Genomic DNA, 21,479 nt, shown 5'->3' on the forward strand with positions numbered 1-21,479 from the left:
AAAATCATAAAACGCCTCTCAGGCTGCTTCCCTCTCTTTCAGTGTCTCTTTGAACTGGGGTGACGCTGAATGCAGCAGAGGAGACGGCAGACGTGACAGTGTGAACAGCAACAGTCTGGTGCTAGACACCACTTTACACCCGTACTGCAATTCACAGTTCAAAGCGCGCGCCTGAAAGAAAATATTTTAGATGATGGGAAGGATTACCAATACGTGTGCCGAATACAAAAGGGTGATTTGGCGCTTTATCGTGCCTGACGAGGTTAGCAACAAAATGGCGGTGGATGGCATTTGTGGGAAGGTCTCGCCAAGGCGTGAGGTACATAGTGGTTACTTGTCAGTCCTCTCGCAGGAATAAAAGCGAAACCAAGCCATCGCTGAATGGCAAGACAAAAATCGAGAGCACAGCACAAGAAGGGAGGGTGATGTTTTCAAAACAAGCTTGAATAGATGCACATTTACAGTAACACAAAGAAATAAATGAAGCCCTTTGAAGAAAAGAGCTGTGTTTTACCAAAAGACTGGGCAGAGAAACCAGCAATTTTGCGATTCTTCTTTTGAAGGTTTTCTTCTGTTTGGGGTGGAGTGTTGGGGGGTTTGTGGCGCGCTGGCAGCTGAGGCAATCTGGGTCTCAAGCACATCTAAGGTTGGGCAATTAGTTCCAGTGCCACTATTAATGTGCTGAAGGGGCGCGCTCTGCGGGGGGTTGAGGGCTCGGCTCAAAGGGCTTCGGTCCTTGCTGGGAGGAGGGGGGTGAATATGGCCAGCAAAGGTGGGGGTCAGGACCTCAGGGCCATGTGAAAGCTATACCATGTCCACTGACCTTTGAGTGCTTGTACAGGCCTGGCCGCCATACTGCTGGCCATGAAAGACTGGCCATTACAGTTTCTACTGTTTACTACAACAAGACAATGCCAGGATCTCAAAAGAAACGCCTGTCACAACTTAAGTTAGGTTGATATTGGCAGCACAATACTGGCCTTTACTGAGGTATTTAATAAAAGCTTCATTAGAGAACCAGTTAATGAGGCTCCTCCCTGACCAGCCTGGAAAACATGACCAGACATTTGGCTTTCATTGGGCATTTTACCTAATTTCACTGTTAGATAACTATTTAAATATTTTTAAGGAGTTAAAAAGAAAATATGAACACAAGCACCTGCTTCACAATTAAATATGTGGGCATAAATCTTAAAGAGCTCTAACACCTATGGATTTCATTAGTGGCAAAGTTTAATTCAAAAAGCTGTCAAGTGCTTGAAATTCTGGGCAATTTTTATAAAATCAAATAATTAGAATGAAATAAAATATCACCACAAAAAACAACACTGATATAGCACAGTGAGAATCTTATATATATTGTACAAGGAGTCCACCAGTCAGCCCCAGTTAACTATAAACTGTCAAAAATATTAATCATATAACCACTTAATGTTTTCTTTATAAATGACTTAAAATAGTTAACTGATTAGTTAACTATGCTAAATGACAATTACAAACCAGTTTCTTCATCTATTTATTATGGATGCAAAGAATCTCTTTTATCAAGAAAATATTTACATTTCACTCCCATGTCAATCAATGTCATCAACATCAATGACCAGAACATTGGTTGCAGTCAGAGACAAAATCAGATGCTATACTGCACATTCTCTTTGTGAGGCCTTGCTTTCGCCTACACTGTACCTTGACACCCATCCTACATCTCTCTCCTGGGCTTTTGATCTCTTCCATAATATGTCAAGGGTATTTAGAGGACAGAATGCAAGGCCTATGCAGAGAAAATATAATGCCAGCAAGCCCTTTTCCTTCTGCAGCTGTGCTCTCTGATCCAATACATTTTTATTTTTTGCATGTTTCTCTTTTTCTCTCGATCTATCGAGGTGAAGAATATAAGCGGGGCTGTGGCATTTTTAATGTGAGCCGCCACAGTTGCTGTTACAGTTGGATGAATGTGGACAGTTGCTGTGGAGCTCTGCTTGTATTTGAAGTGTGGCTTTTTGGGGCCAATCAAAATGCTGGACCAACTTCCTTTTATAAGATTGATTAGAATAATGATACTTTGATCCTCAACAAATATACAGTGAGTGAACACAAGGTTAAACAGCAACAGATGTGTGGGTGATAAGACTTGACAATGTGAATTATTTTTCCTTTTTCTCCTGTAAAACTAAATATCTTCATTCATAACAACCAACCTCCTACTCCACAACCTCTTACTTATTAAATCATGTGGTAAAAAAATAAAATAAAATCATGATCAATCATGGTTTCTGTCCAACCTGTAAATACCTATCCTGAAGGGTTTTTTAATAGTACTAAACAGGGAGGTTTATTTTTAACCAAATGCACAGAAGAATCCATGGATCCATTTATGTGTAATCAGTCTCTGAATGTTGTAGCAGGTTAAAGTGACATTAATTTAAAATATGTTGCTGGGTAGTTTTGTGAATAGCAATGCATCATATTTCACAAGCCGATCAAACTTCTGTCTGGAAAATCTGAATTTGTAAAGTAACTATTAAACATAAATGTTAAAAAAATATATAGTGGAATTGAAGTTTTAAGAAGTCCTCGGGTAAAGTAGTTCATCAGAATTGTACTTGTATATACAATATGTACTTAGTTATATTCCTCCACAAACTAACAGTCTGAACAAAAGGTCAGATAAAGAACAAGTCAATTCTTTCCTGCTCTTTCAACATTTTGGTAAAGAGCCATTTGAGAATACAAACTGTTGTCTTTCTCTGTGGCTCCTGATTGGTCAGAGGTAGGGCTTTGGCCAGATTCAAACCCTCTTCTGCCTCTGCGGCTCGGCGGGTTTTGGCCGAAGCGCTGACCACTAGCGTTTGACAGAAGCCTTTGTGCTCTCTCTGGACAATAGGGGTGAGAGGTGGGGGGTCTCTCCAAACTCCTACACACCCCCACTGCACCCCGCTTCATCTGTAAAGTTCTCGCCTGCTGACCTTTAACCTCTCCTGTCTTTGTCCAAGTAGAAATAATAAAATCTGTTCCGGCAAATGAATGCCTGAGAGACTGCTGTCCTTATTGTACGTCTTTGCTTGGCTTTTCCCTCCGTCCTCGCCTCCTAATATGGAAGGTTGACACTAAGATTATGGCAAGATTATGCTTGAGTCAGACAGATGGTACTGGTTCACTTTCTCGTGCTATGCTGGCCCTTGGCAACTCCCCATTTCTTAATGAGAGGCAACAAACAGGGATTGGGTTGGTAATGGATCGTGTGGGATTAATCTTAATAAATGTACTTGACAGCAACTGTTTCAGTGTAGAGGTGAAAGATTTTAAGTTGTTTTTTTTTTCTCCAACCTGCTTTGAGACCATTTTGTCAGAAGATAGGGATTATTACAGAGTATTGAATGTCACATGAGAAGGAAGATGACCTAACTACGCACATCTGAAGCATTGGGTTACAACAAGTTGCTGTAAACCTTTTTTTTCTCTCAGTGTGTATATTTCTTTAGCTTCTATAGCAGGTCAACTTATACTGTGTTTATGTAGGTCACTGAGCCACTTCAGGACAATTGAAACAAGCATGCAGTCATTTGTGATGGTGTTGAGTTTTCAACACCCAGGCAAAAACAACAACAAAACAACAACCAAAAAAATGCATTCTTACACTCCTGCATTGCTCTTTGTTTCTCATCCTTATTCAAGCTTGTTTTCCCTGACCAACTGATGTAAAATAAATCACCAGACTTTGAGGCATGAGCACTACTCCTCTATTAAAAGAAAATCTTGCATAACAGAGTGAAAGGGCAGAGCTTTTTCCTCCGCTGCTATTGAAAAGTGAGGAACTTGAGGTTCACATTATCTGATTAGTTTTGAGAAGGATCAATAAATCCAAAAACTGTTCCTAATGTTCGCCACTTGTCAGAACATGCACTTCTTAAACTGGAATCAAAACAAAAAAAAAATCACCTTTTGATTTCCAGGGGCCAGAGTATTAAGATTTGTATCAAGAAAAAGCTATTTAGTTTTCAATGCATCAATCAAACAGACCTGCATGATTAATCATTTTAAAATCCAAATCATGATTTGAACGAGTGAAGCTTGGCAACTGTAAGAGGTGCAATCTTAAGTAAAGCTATTCTGAATGTCAATTGTTGCCAGCTTTAATGACACCAGTCCCAGCAAATTAAGCTGGCTGTAGGACTGGGTTTAAATTTTTTCATGTAGTGCTGATATATTATCAGCGTTTTGGTACAGATACAAAACCAATCAATACTTTTTCAATACTTCGACACTTTTTGAGTAATAATATGTCTTTATACAAACCCCTTTCTTAAGACGCCAAAGTTTTCAAATGTTACATTTATAAACACAAGATGTTTGATACCAGATTGGTGTTACAGACGCATTTCAGTCAATACCAATAAGAAAATGGTGTTTGATATCCAATTACTGTCAGTTGTAGCAGCAACAAGCAGCTGAATCGTTTGATTATTTACTTGATTTTTTAATGTATATGAAACATATAGAAAAAAATTTAAATTGCAATTTTGGTTTTAAAAAATCAGTACATATCCTTTAGTTATGTCACATCACAGAAAAGTGTGTATGGAAGTCATCACTGCCGCCTTTTCTCTCTGACGCCAACCTTTTCTTTTTTCCCTATAAGCAGACCCCTCCGCCCCCAAACACACAGACAAAAGTCAGGTCTGTAACCCCTGCAGCCCCACCCCCGTGCTCTTTGACCTATAGTGGAGGCCTGGCTGAGCACAAACAGTGGTCGTCCCCTGGAGCCCCCACCACCACCTCCACCTCCACCACAGGCTCCTGTTTCACTTGGCCAATGAAAGGGCCTACTGTAAATAACGGGGGCCTGGCTGACCCAGGCGTTTATCTGGGCCTGAGACCCCTGCATCCATCCTACTGTAACAGAGCCCACTGCTCACAATAGACCCTCTCATGGGTGTTAGACTGTGGGCTCTTTCCCCTCTGTGCCCACTCAGAATGGGGATTAGAAAAAAAAAGGAAAAAAAAGAAGGGCCCCTGTCAGGTCCTCAGAGGGGGTCAACCCCCTCCAAACCAGCATCACAACCCCATCCCACAGACACTTTAGCCTTTGTCCCTGTGTGAGACTTGGGAGCAGGGAACGATAGAGGGAATGTGGAGGTGGGGCTAAAGCCTGAGACCAATCACTCTGACAAAATGCTGGATCAAACTCACAGCTCCAAACACCATCAAAGCTCACTCTGTGCTAAAGCGACTAAGACATTTTCACTCTAATTCAACTGCTTTTGTCCAAAACAGTCTGTGTCACCTGGAGGATAACACTTGATTTTAGTAGGGCTACACAATCAATGTGTATAATTTAGTGCTGAAATGATTAAGAAATTTATTGATTAGTCAAGTGACAAAAAAATTGATTGACAATTTTGATAATCATTTAAGCCATTTTTTTCAAGGAAAAAAATGACACAATCACTATTTAAGCAATTTAACCATCACCATGTGCATTTGTTTTCTAATAATTTACAGTCTAAACCATTAATACATCAATCAGGAAAACAATCAACAATTAAAGTATATGAAATTAAATTAAATCAATTAAAATAATTGTTAGGTGTAGGCCCGGTTGAATTATTCCCCAGAATTTTCAATTTTGAGATGTCTTGCTGGCTCTATAATACGAAGATGAGAGGAAAAAAGAAAGTCAAGTTCAGTGATGATGATGAAATGTCTTCACACCCTCTCACACAGCCCTGTCTATCTAGTTGTGTGCATATGTGTGTGTGAGCGAGAGAGAGAGAGACCCATAGAGATAGAGAAGAAGGTTTCGGGTCAGAGGCTAAGTGAAATATATCCCCACTCTGAGGCATGCAAGAGAGAGGATGCAGGAAGCTGAGGGCCAGAGATAAGGGCACAGACGTGGGCGATAAGCACCCAAACACCTGTTAGGGAAGCTCCAGCTCCTTGCCTCAGACCAACACTCACAGGAGGCAATAAAACACAAGCAGGGAAGGAAGAGCAGAAAAAAAGACAGTATATGGACAAAACCATCAGAGAGAAAACCGCTGCTGTAATCTGCTTTTCTTTTTCCGAAAGGTGAGAGCAGGGAGGGAAAACTGCAGAGGGTGTCTGGGTGCTGTTGCAAGTATGAGGGGGATAAAACTCCATCCTGTTTTACACCATGCTTAATGGCATATGGCGGGAGCCTACAGCATCATTTGTAAGGTCAGCGGCGAGACAGGAGTGGCAGAAATGATGCTGTTTGAGTCATGACATGTCAGAGCCACCCGCTTCAGTGATCAGTCCAGGAAATGGAATGGCTTTTTTTTTTCTTTTACTATCCCACTCTCGCCTTTCAGGGCCCAGGGACAAACAGACAAACACAAAACAATCTGGAAGCGGTCAAGAGAGACCTTGAAGATGTCTGACAGTCAGGCAGTAAACAAGAAAGAGAGGATTCATAATGTGTCAGGAGAAAAATTCATGGGCTGGTTACAGCAGGAAAACCATCTGAGCGATTAAATGATGTTCACTATCAAATACCTCATCACTGGCGATCTGGAAATTATGATGCCAATTAAGGGTAGACTGATAATGTCATCATCTGACATCCTCCAGTCAATGGCCAAAGTGATGAATGAGTCTGATCTTACAGGAACCATTATTACAAATATAAATTGATTTTTTTTCATCACAACACAAAACATTTCAGTGACTACTATTGACACAACTATTGTTTTTTGTCGTCACATTCTTCTGTTATTTGACTAAATTTGTGTTTAGAAAATTTTTTTATTAGTGTTCTGAACAGATCTTACACTTACACACCAGACTGTAATGTAGGGAGATAGCTAGAGACAGTTAAAGTACACAAACTAATAAAATGTGAAATTTTGCTTTTTTTGTTATTACATAGGTTGATGGCTGGTTAAAGATTTCTGGGGGATTTCACTTGATAAATTCTGGATACTGCCCCTGGCTCAGTTATAAAAAGATGATGTAATGTTATATATGGATATAATCTGGATATTATTTTAATTGCCAAAAAACTAAGTCAAATATGACTAAATCATTTTGGTGACACTTTCAGAGTAAATAAAACCAGAACTGTACGTAATAGTTATGGAAAATAACACTATTCATTATTATATGATATAATGGGGAAATCTGTGGTTTTTGTGGCCAGTACAGGTCATGAGAGAAGAGTCACCGAATGTATCATGATGCACTTCGACTCATGATTTCAGAACAAGTTAATACTATATTGGTTGTTTGTGGAAAGCCTCATAATTAACACTATAATCCAATATTTTTATTAACTCCAAACAAGTATAATTTATATGTGGGGATAAAATGTCAGACAATTAAAATATCTTTTGTAACAATTTAATAGGGAATTCAAATCTGGTGAAAAAGCACTTTAAAAAAGAGAAATACTTTGGCGTGATTTTGTCAATGCATATGCATTTATTCTCTGACTTACACTCTGTTTTCAGACATTCTTGCTCTTCAAGCAGACAAATCTCCCTTCAATTGAATTCAACCCCCACCTCGCATGCAGCCTGTGTGAGGGGGCCAGCCTATCCATCATCAGCTCTCTCCCTCTGGTAATCTCTCTGGGCGTCTTCGGTCAGCAAATACATAAATCAATTATGGTTTTAAGCTTTATGCCATGATTTACCCAACTGATCCCTCCTGGATTACAGCGCAGCTTAAAACGTGTCGGTCGGCACTAAAGCTCCAAGTCGCCTTGACATTCATTGCACTCCTGCCACGACGCTCACCGAGCAGCATGTCAGATGCCATGAGGATAGATCTGAGAGCATTTTGAACAGGGTGACGGGCAGATAGGCCGCCTTGTGATAACACCATGACATTCAGCTTTGGGTAATAAAATTTTGATTCCTTTGAATCTTAACCCATGTAAACAAAATTCGTCAAATGTCCATTGTCAAAACCAAGTTTGTTGATTAACCTGTGAAGGAGTAATGACTTTAAATTATTAACATGTTACACTAGTAATTTCCGTTGTAATTTATCATAAAACTTCACAGTGCCAAGTTAGATGTGGAATTTTTGTAGGACAGACAATAACAAATGTGTCATTCAGTGAAAAACATAATCAAACAATGAATCACTGATAAGGTTCTAGTGATCAGTAAACTAAGAGGACATGCACTGCCTCTGAAATCTCTCACTCACATTCTTTTGACTATTGTCTTAACATAAATGATTTGGTTAATTTTGATGTTTTAAAATACATTTCATACTATGGCATATATCAAGAAAAGTACTTTAGTATCTAATTAACAGGTCACTGTGTTTTTACAGCCTGTAAATCTGGGACCCCATGAAATCTGATAATCCCACTTGTTCATCACATAACTAACAAGATGTGTTTTTGTCAACTAACAGCCCTTGTTATGTTAAATTTATATTTTTCACTGAAGTTAGAGTGAGGGGTACCTATATTTCAATGTAAATATTCCCACACTTTACATCTTTGGTGCATATAGTGACAGAATGGCTCTTTTGATTTCACTTTTCATTTTCATGTTGCAGAGAGTTTACTGGCCAACAGCTAGCACTAACCTAGCATCCACCTGTTGAGGAAACATGGTTCATCTGCCTCTGAGGAGGTGGATTAAAAGCTCACGTGGTGCTGCGCTGGCCTCAGTTTCCTACCTGAGAGCTCCTTTGTGACAGGTGACGGTGGAGAGAATGGGGGGTAATTTTTATGACCAGCTTCTTAGCGTGCTGGTATCACTCCATTGGGGCCCCTTGCCAATCTCTGGCAAACCATTCAAGTGGCAACAAAGAGGCTAATTAGAAGCTCTCTCGCTGGAAGCCCGCAGAGGGCTCTGGTTTGATACTTCCCAGGGAGGCTAGGGGGGCCTCTGAGGTGGCGGTGGCAGCTTTTTCACACATGTGCGCGCACACACACAAACTCACAGGACATTTGTGAGCACACTTGGGTTGGCCCTTTGGCTCCAGCACATTTGCTCATTGTGGCCATCCTCCCTACGGTCTGCCAAAGTGATAGAATCAGAGAGGGGGAACCGACACATCTTCTTTCATGTGGCGGGGACCCAGAGAGGGGATGCTAATAGGATATCGATGGGATTAGAACCCAGAGCGTTCAGGTCTAGGAGAACAGAGGCAGGACTCTATGAACTAGAACTAAAACCCACTCAGCTTTAGGCCAGATCATTCTAATTCTATTGACTTTTTCTTTTTTTAATGGGAAAGCTGACAATGATGCATGCACCTTAATACAGTAAGAAAGTTTGCCAAGAGTAGAGGGTTTGCTAATTCTAATGAAGGTTTAAAAAAATAAAGGGAACGCTATTAAAGCATTCTCCCTGCTGAAATTCACACACTGTGCATTCATAGAGAAACAGTGGCACTACCTCTCCTCCTGCCAACACTCACAGCAGCTTCTGGGAGAGGAGATAGACATCAGGAAGTTAAAGCCGATAACACATTTGCATGTCACCTGATAACTGGCTGTAATTAGTACTCCCGTTGAGCCCCCTCACAACAACACAAAACAAAAAAAAAGCCACATGCTCACATGGACACACACAAGGCCAACTTCCAGTACAGTATGTTATCCTTATCCCTCCCTCCAGACCACAAGGCCCCCACAGGGACAAAAGATAGGGGCCTCAGTGTGTTCGTTTCATAGCAGCCCCTGCCAGACCGCATCAGCAAAGGCCACGTCTGCCGAGCGCTGTTAGCCACACAGAGGCAGCTGGTCTCACCAAGTCAAGCTGCTAACTTTTATTGCACAAGCACCTCCCTCCACTCTTATCTCAGAGAGGGAGGTGATCTAATCAGCCTACTGATTAGATCACCTCCTTCCATTGCCATAGCCACTGTCTGGATGTAAGACCCACCCCCCATGTTGCCCTTTTCTTTTTCTCCCTCTTTGCTTCCCTCCCCTTCCAAAAAAATTAAAAAATAAAAATCTCAATTCCTTTTTTAAAAGCTGCTGCACCAGATGTAAGTAGGTGACTCGTCACCTGTCGTCCGTGCACAACTGCATGACAATAAAATGTCTGATCTGTATTAAGGTGTGTGTTTGCCTGTCTCTCTCTCTCTCTCTCACCCTCTCTCTCTGTGTGTGTGTCTGTAGTGCATTCCACATGATGTAGCCCCCTGTGTTAAGTCTTTAATCGATACATCTCCCTATCCTGACAGTAAGGACAGAGCCCAGATCTGAGATCAGAGCGATGGCGGTGTAAATCTTTACGGTTCAACCAGAGCCTTTTAAAGCCTGTCTATAATTGGGCTTCAGCCAGCAGCTGCCTCGGCTGCGACTATCACCGTGGGCCCGGTCAAAGCGCCAGTTCCTCGGGGGTATAAACAAACACTGCACCTCCAATAAGGGCAAAAAAGCACCTGTGTGAGGATAAAAAGAGAGACGATGTGGCAGCCAGACTTGAATAAGCCCTCTGCTGCTGTCTGTGGTTGAGGTATTTCTTGGAGAGGTGTTTTTGTTGAGTGAGGCTTTTTGTGCTATTGGATTATTACACCAACATGTACTGTACCTCTGAGTGCAAGCCGGGGAGACTTAGCTCACTGAGTGATTTCAAATAGAGGGTAATCCACTGCCATGTAATAGATGCTTTGTTGTCAGGCCGCTTTCAGGAAGCAGGAAAATGCTTGCACAGTTTTACAGGTTAGGATCATAAGCTTGCTGCTGCGTTAGTTTTAGTTTGAGTTATAATATTTCAGGCTAAAGGTGATATACTGTACTGTGAGCAGGAATGAGACAATGAAGCAAGTATCTGACAACATATTTCAAACGCGCACACACACACACACACACACACACACACACACACACACACACACAGACACATAATTGTCCATCATTTTTACACACTGCCAGCAACTTTCTCTTTTCCTTTACAGTGAAACACTTCCTGAGGTGGAACAGAGGAAACTACCAAAGACCTCTGATATTGTGGACGTGCACACATGTCTGCACATGCATTAGGTGTCTGTGTGTATGGACGCGTTCCACACATGCGCTCATCAAAAACCAAAATGCTACTTCTCAACAATGAGAACATTCTGATTGTTTAGCACATGGTCATCCGTTTTGGAGGAATGGATTAATGCACAGATGTCTGACAGAATTAAAGTATGCTGGGCCCTATAGTTAATGTGCCTAGCTCCCAGAACTGAGCCTTTTAGTTAGCTGCTTAATGAGACAGGGTTCAAAGCTAAATGTGACAAAGTTATGGGTAAATGAGAAAGAACAGAGATTTAAAAAGTTGCTGCTAGTTGATAATAAGAGTTGCTATCACTTGGCCTATGTTACTTCTGATGAGTGTTTCACAGTTGGACATCAGTGCTGTTTGATGATAGCAATAGCTGTTGTGGTCACAAAGTAGGTGTAGCAGCGCTTGTTTGATTGGAACTCTAACAATATTTTCTAACTTTATTCTAAAACTAACAAAAAACTTTCTTTCTCTGTTGTGTAGATTCCCTACAAATCTCAGAAAAGTTTTTCATAGCTAGATTTTTTAGACAGGTATCTCTTTTTCTTTTAAATTGCCAGCTAGCTCTACTAACTCACCAAATCACGGTAAGTTTATGGCAGCCACTCAGAACAAAAATCAGTGATTTAACTGTTCAAAAACTGTTCAAGACTCTAGCTGTCATCTTAAAAAAAAAAAGCCAGAACAAAACAAAAAACATCCCTCCAGGCTGCTGAAGTGTTGATTTGACTACCACTTGTGAAAATCTTTGTATTTAAATGGAGCCACAGAACCCAATTTAGGTAAAGAGGGTGGAGCCTGGGGAAACTGAGGAGGCATAGGGAAGTGGAATCCCCACAGTTGGTTGTGAAAGGTTGTGTCAATCAAGATAACATGCAGTAAAACTTCTCTTTAAGCTATAGTAACTCCCTAGTGGAGAGATTATTCTCAAAATTGCAACACTGAAGAGGAAATTTGCTAACTGATAATCTTGGTGTGACTGTCCCAGAGATAAATGTTATGCAAGGTGAGATTTTCTCGTTCTCATCTATCAACCTTTTCTTGTGTTCTGTCTTAAGCTACTTATACTGCTAGCAGCCATCATGGCGGCCATTTGAACCCAACTACCCAGTTGCTCATGGTGTGAATGTATAGTAAGAAAGCTGTGGTTAATGGTTGATAGTGGCCAAAGCACACAAGTGTCAGTGTGGAGGGAAGCAACCTGTGTGCCTTCCACTGGCCTCACCTAGTTGTGCAGGATATATATATGTGTGTATGTGTGTATGTGTGTGTGTATACATCGTTATCACCTGCAACAAACGCTATGGGCTGCTATCTGGGCTCAATCTGCTCTTGGTTTACTGAGGAGGAGTGCCAAGGGTTATCTGTCCCTCTCTGATATGCACAGATAAGAGCCTTGGGCCCGCTGTTTAAACACCTGGGGCCCGGGGTATTAGAGCGCCCTCCGTCCCCCTTTGCCACAAAAGGGGAGGAAATGGAAGAGTGTGCGCTGGTTGCTGCTGCTGATGAAGGGAATGTGTGAAAAGTAATGAACGCAAGAGTGTGCGGAGGTTAATGCAGGGGTGCTTATTTTCCCCCACTCTCCCCTCTTACCCCAATACTTCCATTAATAATCAAAATAACATGAAGAAAAACACAGAGGAGAGGCGGAGATTCATTGACTTGTCTCATTCATGCTCCCCCTCTCTGTCCCTTCAAAAAAGCCTAGTCTGTACTGTGAAAAGCCAGCGTTAAAGCATTGATGGTTTTCAGTAATGTTTAACAGCTATATGTTGGAAAAGCTCTCCTTTAAAATAGGCTCTTTTTTCACTTATGTGATGTACATTACAGCGAGGGTCAGTCATTTGCATAAGAATGGACGATTAAGTGAAAGAGATAAACCCAAGGCTAGTTCCCGTGAATTGGATGCTGTGTTTGGAATACCAAGCAGTGGAGGCTTTTTTTTCTTTCCTGTGCCTCTGCAGAATTAGCCCCCTGCATCATGCATTTATTTTCCCAATAATCACTCAGGCCCTTCCTGTGCTGATTATTTTCTCAGTGCAAGGGTTACTAAAATATTGCTGTAATCCTGTCTCCCTGAAGCCGCAACAACACTCACCCTGGGCTTCCTTTAAGAAATAAATCTAGGGCTTGTCAGTGGGGAAGCGATGGGGTGGACTACTGTAGGCGTGACTGAGGGGGAAAGTTGTGGTCAGATGGAGATTGCTTAGATTCAGTAAATGGATCCTCAGGGACCTGTAATGTGTGGCCCTTAATTTAGTTTCATACATTTTTGAAAGGTTACTTCAAGATAAAGTTGTGCATTATTTGAAAACATTGTCTAAATATAGCCTGTACAAGAACTTTTCTCCACATGACATTGTCAAACATTTGCTAAATTTTGATTTGACTGAGGAGCTGTCTGATAAAAAAAAAAAAAAATAAGAACTTCATTAAGTAAATGTAGAAATTAAGCCCTAAATCAAGGTAACATCTCTTGTGCTTACACATCAGCATATGTTTCTTTTATCCCTAAGTGACTCCTCACAAACCACTTGTGGAACCACTGAACAATGTTTTCAATTTGGGTGGGTGTTTTTTTATGATATAATCCAGGGCACAGAGGAATGAAAGGGAGCAAAGACTAAATTTATACAGGAAGTGGGTACTTTCTGGTGCATTCATTTTAACATAGACACATGCACACAGACACCTCACACCAGTGACCTGAGCCACATCTGGAAACAATTACACTCATGTTTGACTTGACCTGCCTGCACTATGTGAACTCTGCCAACTTTTTTATGTGTTTGTTGCAGCGGCAATGGTGACCCTGACAGAGTGGCTGTGGGTAAATGAAGTGTAATTAGTCAGAGGGAACGCGACTCCTCTCATCTGAAATAAAACATCTTGTATTCACATCAAACGAATCAGCACTTTGACAGGATATAAGCAGAAAAAAGCATAAACTTGATATGCTATCAAATGACCCACACTGGAATTTGCGAGGACACGAAAAGCATCTGAATTATCAAGCATCTCAGGGTAGCACAGCAGACCTTTCATGTGCGGATGGCAAAGCAGACAGCGGATGATGCAATGTTTGATTTCTACACTTCAGGAGGCTGTCAGGACAGCGAGTACAATATTAAACAGTGTCGTGTCGGTGTATCAACCAGTCTAAATTAACCCATTAGTATGCTATGGGGCGAAGCGGGAAGATCAATGCATGAAACAGTTTGGAAATCTCCTTTGATACAAGATTTCCCAGCTTGAGCGAATTGATGAAATTCCTCTTGAAACACAGGCAACCATTTCACACGGCAGACTTTTCTCAAGACAGAGAGTGTAGCCTGTCCTTTAACAGAGTGAGGCTACATTACTGCATCTTTCACAGAAGCTATAGTGCATTTTAAAGCTGCTCTTAAAGCCTGCTTAGGAAGAACTCATTGTAAGCAGCTCAAAATTCACTTCTACAGTTGCAGTTTTTTTCATAGTGTCAGTCCATGCATGCAGTGTCAGTCATGTCAGTCTTTTATTCAGTGAATACTAAGCACTCATCATGAATGCCACACAAATCTGTACAAGACTAACCAGCAGGAGAACGAAACTACAAAGTAGTGACTGATATAACTGACCTGGAGTAAATAGCACTGCACAATAATGTAGTGTATGGCTGCATACAAGGACACTTCTCTTTGGGGTAATAGCTATTTTGTGATATTCAATATTTCCTGAAGCCAACGTTGAAACAGATTTACACACTGAGGAGCTCGGATTGAATCAGTCCAGCTCTTAGCCATACACACCAAGACATGGGCTAAAGCATGAGGGGATGGGTGATGGGGTTCAAATCCTCAAGTGAACTTTAACCACTCTGCATTCCTATTGATGATACAAGGTAAGAAGGTGGCCCTCATGGTAAGTAAAGGCCTCTTGTCACAAAAACATTCTGACTGTGCAAAACCCACAAAGAAGTGATGTAAGTGCATTCCACACATCTGATAAAAGTTTGACAGATGCAGAGATATATACAATTACAAGACATATACTGAGCTCTGACATCAAATGTGTGGAGCGTTTTGAAAAAGGTACGTTTCAGTATTCTGAGGGAAGTTTCCAGGCCTTAAGATTTATTTTTATGCACTGATTGAAATAGCACTGTGCTGGTTTACTGCCACTCCCCTGTCCTAGAACTACCTCCTTGTCTCAAAGCCCAGGTTCAGCACTCATTTCCTGAGCTGACCGTTTACTCCATCAAGCTAATAAGGGCCCCCCTTGTGCAGTTATGAGAAAGGGGAGGGAGCTGCGTCCATGATGAGGGGGTACCACTTTGGTAAGTGTGTGATAGCTGCCGCCCACATCTTGTAAGGTGTGACTAATTGTCTTAGACAATGTTACGACAACACTGCTTCAGCAGTCACCTGGGCAGGCTTGGCAGTTATTGAAGGGGTGGATTTCCAGGCCTGAGCTGCCAGCCACACAGAACTAAGGTTTGTGTCCATCAAAGGATCCCACTTACTCATATATAATAGATGTGTGGATGGGTTATTTTGTCAGTACAGACATTCAAAATGAGTGGTACTACCTTAAGAGAGCAAAAAACAAAACAACTAATGCAGCTATTCTCCATGAGCCAAGCCTTAGAAATGTACTGTAGGTATAGTTTTTTATTCTCAAAGCCAGAAAGGTGATTTTCAACTTGGAAAGGTTTTTGTGTCTGTTACCCTTAGCAATCGAATGGGTAATTAGTATTCTTACTAAGGTGTTTTGTGGCCATATGAGTTCAGACTTTCACTTTCAGTTGCATATAAAGGAAACTGCCTAAGAAATCTTGCATAAACCTTTAAAGAGTGATTCATTGAAAAAATAAATTTAAAAATTGCTTGTGCTGAAAGGCTGAGAACCATAAATTTCAAGGCCAACAATTAGCTAGCAGCTACTCAAAAGAAAACTTGGCTTACCTGTGCTGCTCCACAGCTTCGTTATCTGGCAGCTCTGCACCGCAAACATTACAACGTTCATGCTGGTTCCTGCCGTCTGGTTTCATGCCCACTGCCAGCTCACCGAGCTTACTGAAGAATTCTCTCTGGATGAAGCTCTGAGGCAGGAGTCCCCCGTAGGCACTGAAGTCCATAGACATAGCCAGGGCTGGGGACATGGGGAGAGCAGAGGCCATGGATGCCGGCATGGACATGATGGCATCTGATTTATGATTGACAGGTAGGGTGTACAGGGAGGCCAGGTGTTTCTCTGTCATTCCAGCCATTGCTTCAAGCCCCATCTGGCTGACTTCAGCCTGATGGTCACCCATGCCGTCATCGCGGGTATAATGCAGCTCGCGGGCACTGGTGATTACACTGCTCCTGGTTGGTGTTCCGGGACCATCTCGGTTCCTGTCCTCCCCACTTCGCTCTCCATTGCTGGAGGCACTGGACTCCATGTTCTGAGGGCTGTCGTGCCCATTGCCACCCATGTCCACTTGCATCATTTCAGTCTTGATCTCAGTCATCAGTTGGTGGGAGTTTCCATGGATGAGTTGTTCACCACCAAAGCCCTGCTGGAGCAGAGACTGGCCGATGCTCATCAGGCTGTCCACAGCAGCTTTGGTGGGACTCAGGGTGGAGACACCGAAGGAGGTGGAGACTGAGGGACTCTGGTCCACCATGCCAGACATGGTGGAGACTTGCTGGGTACCTGACAGATAGGGACTCTCCATGGAATGCTTTTTAGAGTTCTTGGCTCCATTGTGGCCTTTGCGCTCATCATCCTCCTCTGTGCTCCCATCATTAACATTGACCTCCACATCATTCTCATCTGAGGACTGGATTGTTTCCAAGATCTTGAGGCATTGCTCTTCCAAATACTCAATTTCCAGGATCTCTGCTGCATACAGAAGGTCATCTAAGTCCTCCACCTTGGCCTGTAGCGTGGCAGTGTAAGCATACTCCAAAATTTGCTGAAAAGTCTTTGGTGAAAGAAAGTCCAGGGTGTAATGCTGGCTGCTGCGGTGGAAGAGGATCTCAAACATTTTGCTGGTGCAGGCTAGCACAGTCCGGTGAGCATGGAACTCCTGGCTGTCTACCATGATGACCACGTCACACAGAGTCCCGGCCAGACGCATCTGGTTGGCCTTCTGCAGCAAGGCAGTGGGGTGGTTGGGGTTCTGGAGCTGGATCATACCCATTTTAGTTAAATCCATTTTGTCGATGCAATCCACGAGGCCGACTCATGAGGCTCGCCTTCCCCGCTCAGCAGTGTTTTTAGCTATCTTTGTAAACAAGATGAAACCTAGATGAAAAAACAGAATAAAAAAAAAAAATCAGTTCTGGTAAATTCTGACGCAACAGCAAACATGTTTTGCAGACCAAATCCATTGCTCTTTACACTTTCTAATCCAACAAATGTTATCTTCTTTAAAAAAATAAAAAATAAAAAACTTGAAGCAATAAATGTTCTTTTTAAATGGAATGCAAAAAAAGTATAAGGTTCCTCAATTGCTGTCTTTCACAAAAGCATACAAAGCACATTCACTGACTGCCTTTTGAAAATAAAAATGTAACTAATTTATCTATAAATTTATTTCAAGTATACCACCATTTATTTTGTAAATGGCAACTGTGAAATCAGTGCAATTTCAAATTGCAAATATCCTGCAGGGATGGTAAACACTCAGTGAAGTCGGTGAAATGAGTGCATAGTATTGACTGTAGATTTCTAAAGGGAGACAATTTGTGAGCTGTCCGACAGGCTCACTCTGCATACCAATCAGTCCAACATATGTTATGTTAAAAAGATGTCTTCATTTGGTTATCTGATGGGGATGTACACCGGTTAAACAAGTGTGAATTGTCTTTTTTCACTGCTTGCTTGGCTCACAAAGACCGTCAGCAGCCTCTCTGAAATTAAATAGCATCTTACTCAGTATTCCCATCACAGACGGGAGCAGAGAGCAGCGGCCAGAAATGGGTGGAAAGGAAAGCAGGATGAGGCACAAGCACATAACGCTGCCGCACCAAACACCCTGCTCTGCTCTCAGTCACTTATGTTGAAAATCACAAATGAATGCTCGTCTTTGTGACTGTTGTTAACTTAATTATTCAAGTTAACAGCACTACATGTTGCTTCACCTTATATCAACACCATACTTTGACCTACACTACACTGATGAAGAAAGGCTTAAATTAAATAAATAGTGTCACCACAATATGCACTTTAAAGGACCATCTGTGTGACTACTGTTAACATTACTTCAACTTAATAGGGAAATACATTACCTCTCCTCATATTATGATCTACAATAAAAAATAATACTCTCTTCATTATTCTAATTACAGAAACAGTCTTGGCACTACATATATTATAAATGAACAAATGAATGAATGAATGACTGCCAGCCAAGTGCCTCCATTGACCCACATTCTGGATGAGCTCATTGATGGCCAGTTTTTGTCCACTCAGTCTAGTCAATCTTCATTTATTTTCTGTGCAAACATTTTTTATTTCAATTTTCAAAAACTTTTTTTTTATTTTTTTGGATCTTCAGTGTCATTTTCACAGAGCTTAAATTTAATTTTAACTAACAGTTAATAAAAAGAGAAGTTTCTGAGCACTTCTTTTCCTTCCTCCGAGCCTGAGAACAATACATGCACAGATAGAGAAAAAAAAGAGGAAATGTCATCATGCTTCCACCTAGACCACGGCTTTTAAAAAAAATAATAACATCAATAACTTACAAACATGTAAGCTCACTCCAAAAACCTACAATGACCTATGCCTAAACCAGAATATGCAGAAGGTAAACGCTACTGGCAGCTATTGTTTGCGGTAAGAATCATGGAAAATAAATAATCCTGCCGGCTTTTGGGTCACTGGACAGTTTGTCTTTTCGGCACATTGACAAGATCGATATAGTATAGGTTATGATGAAACCACAGGTTCTCATTTAACTGAGCTCAGCCTCTCAGTCAACAGAGGTCATGCCTAAAACCCGACATTATCTTTATTACATGTATGCCAATAGCAGCGATTTATGGCCCCGTCAATGATCAATGCTTGTTGCGCTTAGTGGGCTATCAACCAAGCCGTGGCTTCACTGGGACACAATGTAAAGTTGCTGTTAGATTACTTAAACACGCCTGCTCGCTCTCTATTAATAAGGGACAGGGCATCGTGCGTCTAGACAGTGTTAATATTGGCCAGCCGCACCAGACAAATTATACACAGCGTTATGCATTATGCAAAACATCACGCACTACATTAAGTACATTAAGCCAGGAGAGATTTTCTCCCTGGAGGACAATGTAGACCGCTGACAATAACCACATTAGGCCGACTTCACAGAAAGGCAGCATAATCAATCTGATCACGAGTTGTCTGCCATAGCGCGCCTTGGCGACCCAGCCACAACAAGAATAAACAGCGCTCAATATTCCAGACCATGAGCCACACTGACAGACACAAATGTGGAGAGAGCAAAATGGCACAGCGTCTCTGAGGGGGACAATCAGAGACAGTGAGCGTGCTTAAAAGTATACACGAGACAGACAGCTGCCAGGATCTCTCGCCGATTCAAGCCAGCTCTCCTCTGATCAACGCACAGGTGGACTTTGTTTGAGGCAGGGTGAAATACTCAAATACTGCCTTGTTGCAATTAAGGAGAAGGGTGGCGATCTACGGAGAGCTGCCTACAGGATAAAGAGGAAAAAGTGAAAGGGGGAAGACAGAGATCAGACAGTCTCGATAACAAATCAATTTGCCATTGCATCTGTTACCAGTTCCCCACCTCACAGTGTGCTGCGACTGCAAGCCGATTATTGGTTACTAATCAAACATTCAATTGCCTGTCAATCAATTGTAGTCTGACTGTACAGTGACTGGATTTAGGCTTGTTTCGAGTATAGAGACCAATGTCTCTAGTCCTCATCGTGATGTCATCGTGGCTAAATGAGCCACACTGGTGTGTATGGAGACACAAGGACGGGCAAGAGTGTCGCTGTCTAAAAATTGCATAATTTCCATCAAAACGAGCAAACGCGATTTCTCCAGTAAAGTCACATGGAGCGAGGCGTCATATGTTGTCTGGCTCCCGGTGAAACAGCCAGACCTCACGTCCTCTGGCTGCGATCTCCAGCATACTAAACCAGACCGAGAGGAGGGGGGGTTACGTCAACCTTAACATCTCTACAATAGGCTACCGTGCGTAAATGTAAACTTCAACACCTTGCAGCGCAATCAGGTAAACACTTGTTTCCATCCAGCACTCCGGTGCGCAGATCCAACTTGGGTGCCAGAGTCGCGTTTTGGCTACTGTTAACTTCAGCATGAGGTTGAACGGGGACAAGCAAAACGCTCCCCAGCGCTACACATGCATCAAAACATCCATATGGTGAATGAAAGTACACAGAGAAAACAGTGGTAGACGCATGCAGAGAAGCGGGTCTGACACTTGTCGCCGGGAAACTGCAGCTCCGTTTAGCCCGGATTGGTACTCACCTAAGTTGCACGTTTTGATTCCGTATAGTGTAGGGGGATTGGGGCTACAGCATAGTAAGGCAGTTCGCAGTACCCGCTCTCTCAACACGCACTAACTCCTTTCTTCTCTCGCCTTAGCAAATCATCACGGCGCTGACGTCAACGCAGCCAGTCAGCCAGACGAGCAGCAGGCAGGCGGGCAGCCGGCGCTGCGCTCCAGCCCATACAAACACTGAGAAAGTGAGACACCTAGGGGGCTGTCTCATGTCAAACGGCTGCGTTACAGTATGGCAGTGAAAGGTGAGCGCCACTGCCCTCCCTCCAGCTGTTTGAATGCACATACAGCCTACACACTCAAACTGCAGCCAGGGGCAGACTTAATAGTTTGGCGGCACTACAGGAAAAGTCAAGTGTGGGGTCTCCTGAAAACTCCCTCTAACCATTTTCAGTCTATTCATATCAGATTATAAGTGGCAGCAGAGCACAGCACACATATGAATGCAAAAGTTGGAAAAAGCTGGAAAGTACAGTGCAAATGATACATCCTCCATGGCAAACGTCATACAGAAGGTGCCCTTTGAAAGTAATATTATCAGTTATATATTTCCAATATTTAAAAAATCAATCATGCAAAAACCTGTCAGATGGTATTAGGCTCTATTATCACAAGCAAAAAAATGGGGAATGAAATCCTTCCACTTCAAGTTATGTTTAAAAAAATCACAACCTCTTTTCATGATTTTGTTGTTGTTGTATTTTTATGCTATATCACAGTACTGTATTAATGCCTCCTCCTCCATCTCTTTCTCAATTCAAACAACATCTGCTATTATTATGAGTAAATCTGACAGAAGAATGTTAAAATCATGTACAAAGTCATAAGAGATAAAAGAGAAAAGAGTTTAGTGTTTAGAACCATCATCCCCGACAGTGTGAAAAGTGCAAAGGAGCATCCACAGAGAGAAATCACAGTTAAGCAATGGTCATGTAACAGACAGGTAAATGTCACGTAACAGGTCATATGACCACTTATGACAACAA

At 42.0% G+C, this 21,479-nt stretch overlaps 1 protein-coding gene across 3 annotated transcripts in view; it reads right to left on the reverse strand.

Moving 5' to 3' along the window:
• Positions 1–20,610, reverse strand: part of zbtb16a (zinc finger and BTB domain containing 16a) — a 137,769-nt gene extending 117,159 nt beyond the window's left edge. For all 3 annotated transcript variants that reach the window (XM_018689289.2, XM_018689288.2, XM_051078792.1), the window contains exons 1-2: positions 20,460–20,610; positions 15,929–17,255 (exon numbers count right to left, since the gene is read on the reverse strand). In XM_018689289.2, coding sequence (XP_018544805.1) covers positions 15,929–17,166 — 1,238 coding nt within the window. In that variant the 5' untranslated portion in view covers positions 17,167–17,255; positions 20,460–20,610. The remainder of the gene's footprint in view (positions 1–15,928; positions 17,256–20,459) is intronic.
• Between the last annotated feature and the right edge of the window lie 869 nt (positions 20,611–21,479).

The sequence above is a fragment of the Lates calcarifer genome, linkage group LG20 (genome assembly GCF_001640805.2).
Source record: "Lates calcarifer isolate ASB-BC8 linkage group LG20, TLL_Latcal_v3, whole genome shotgun sequence".
Lineage (NCBI taxonomy): Eukaryota > Metazoa > Chordata > Actinopteri > Centropomidae > Lates > Lates calcarifer.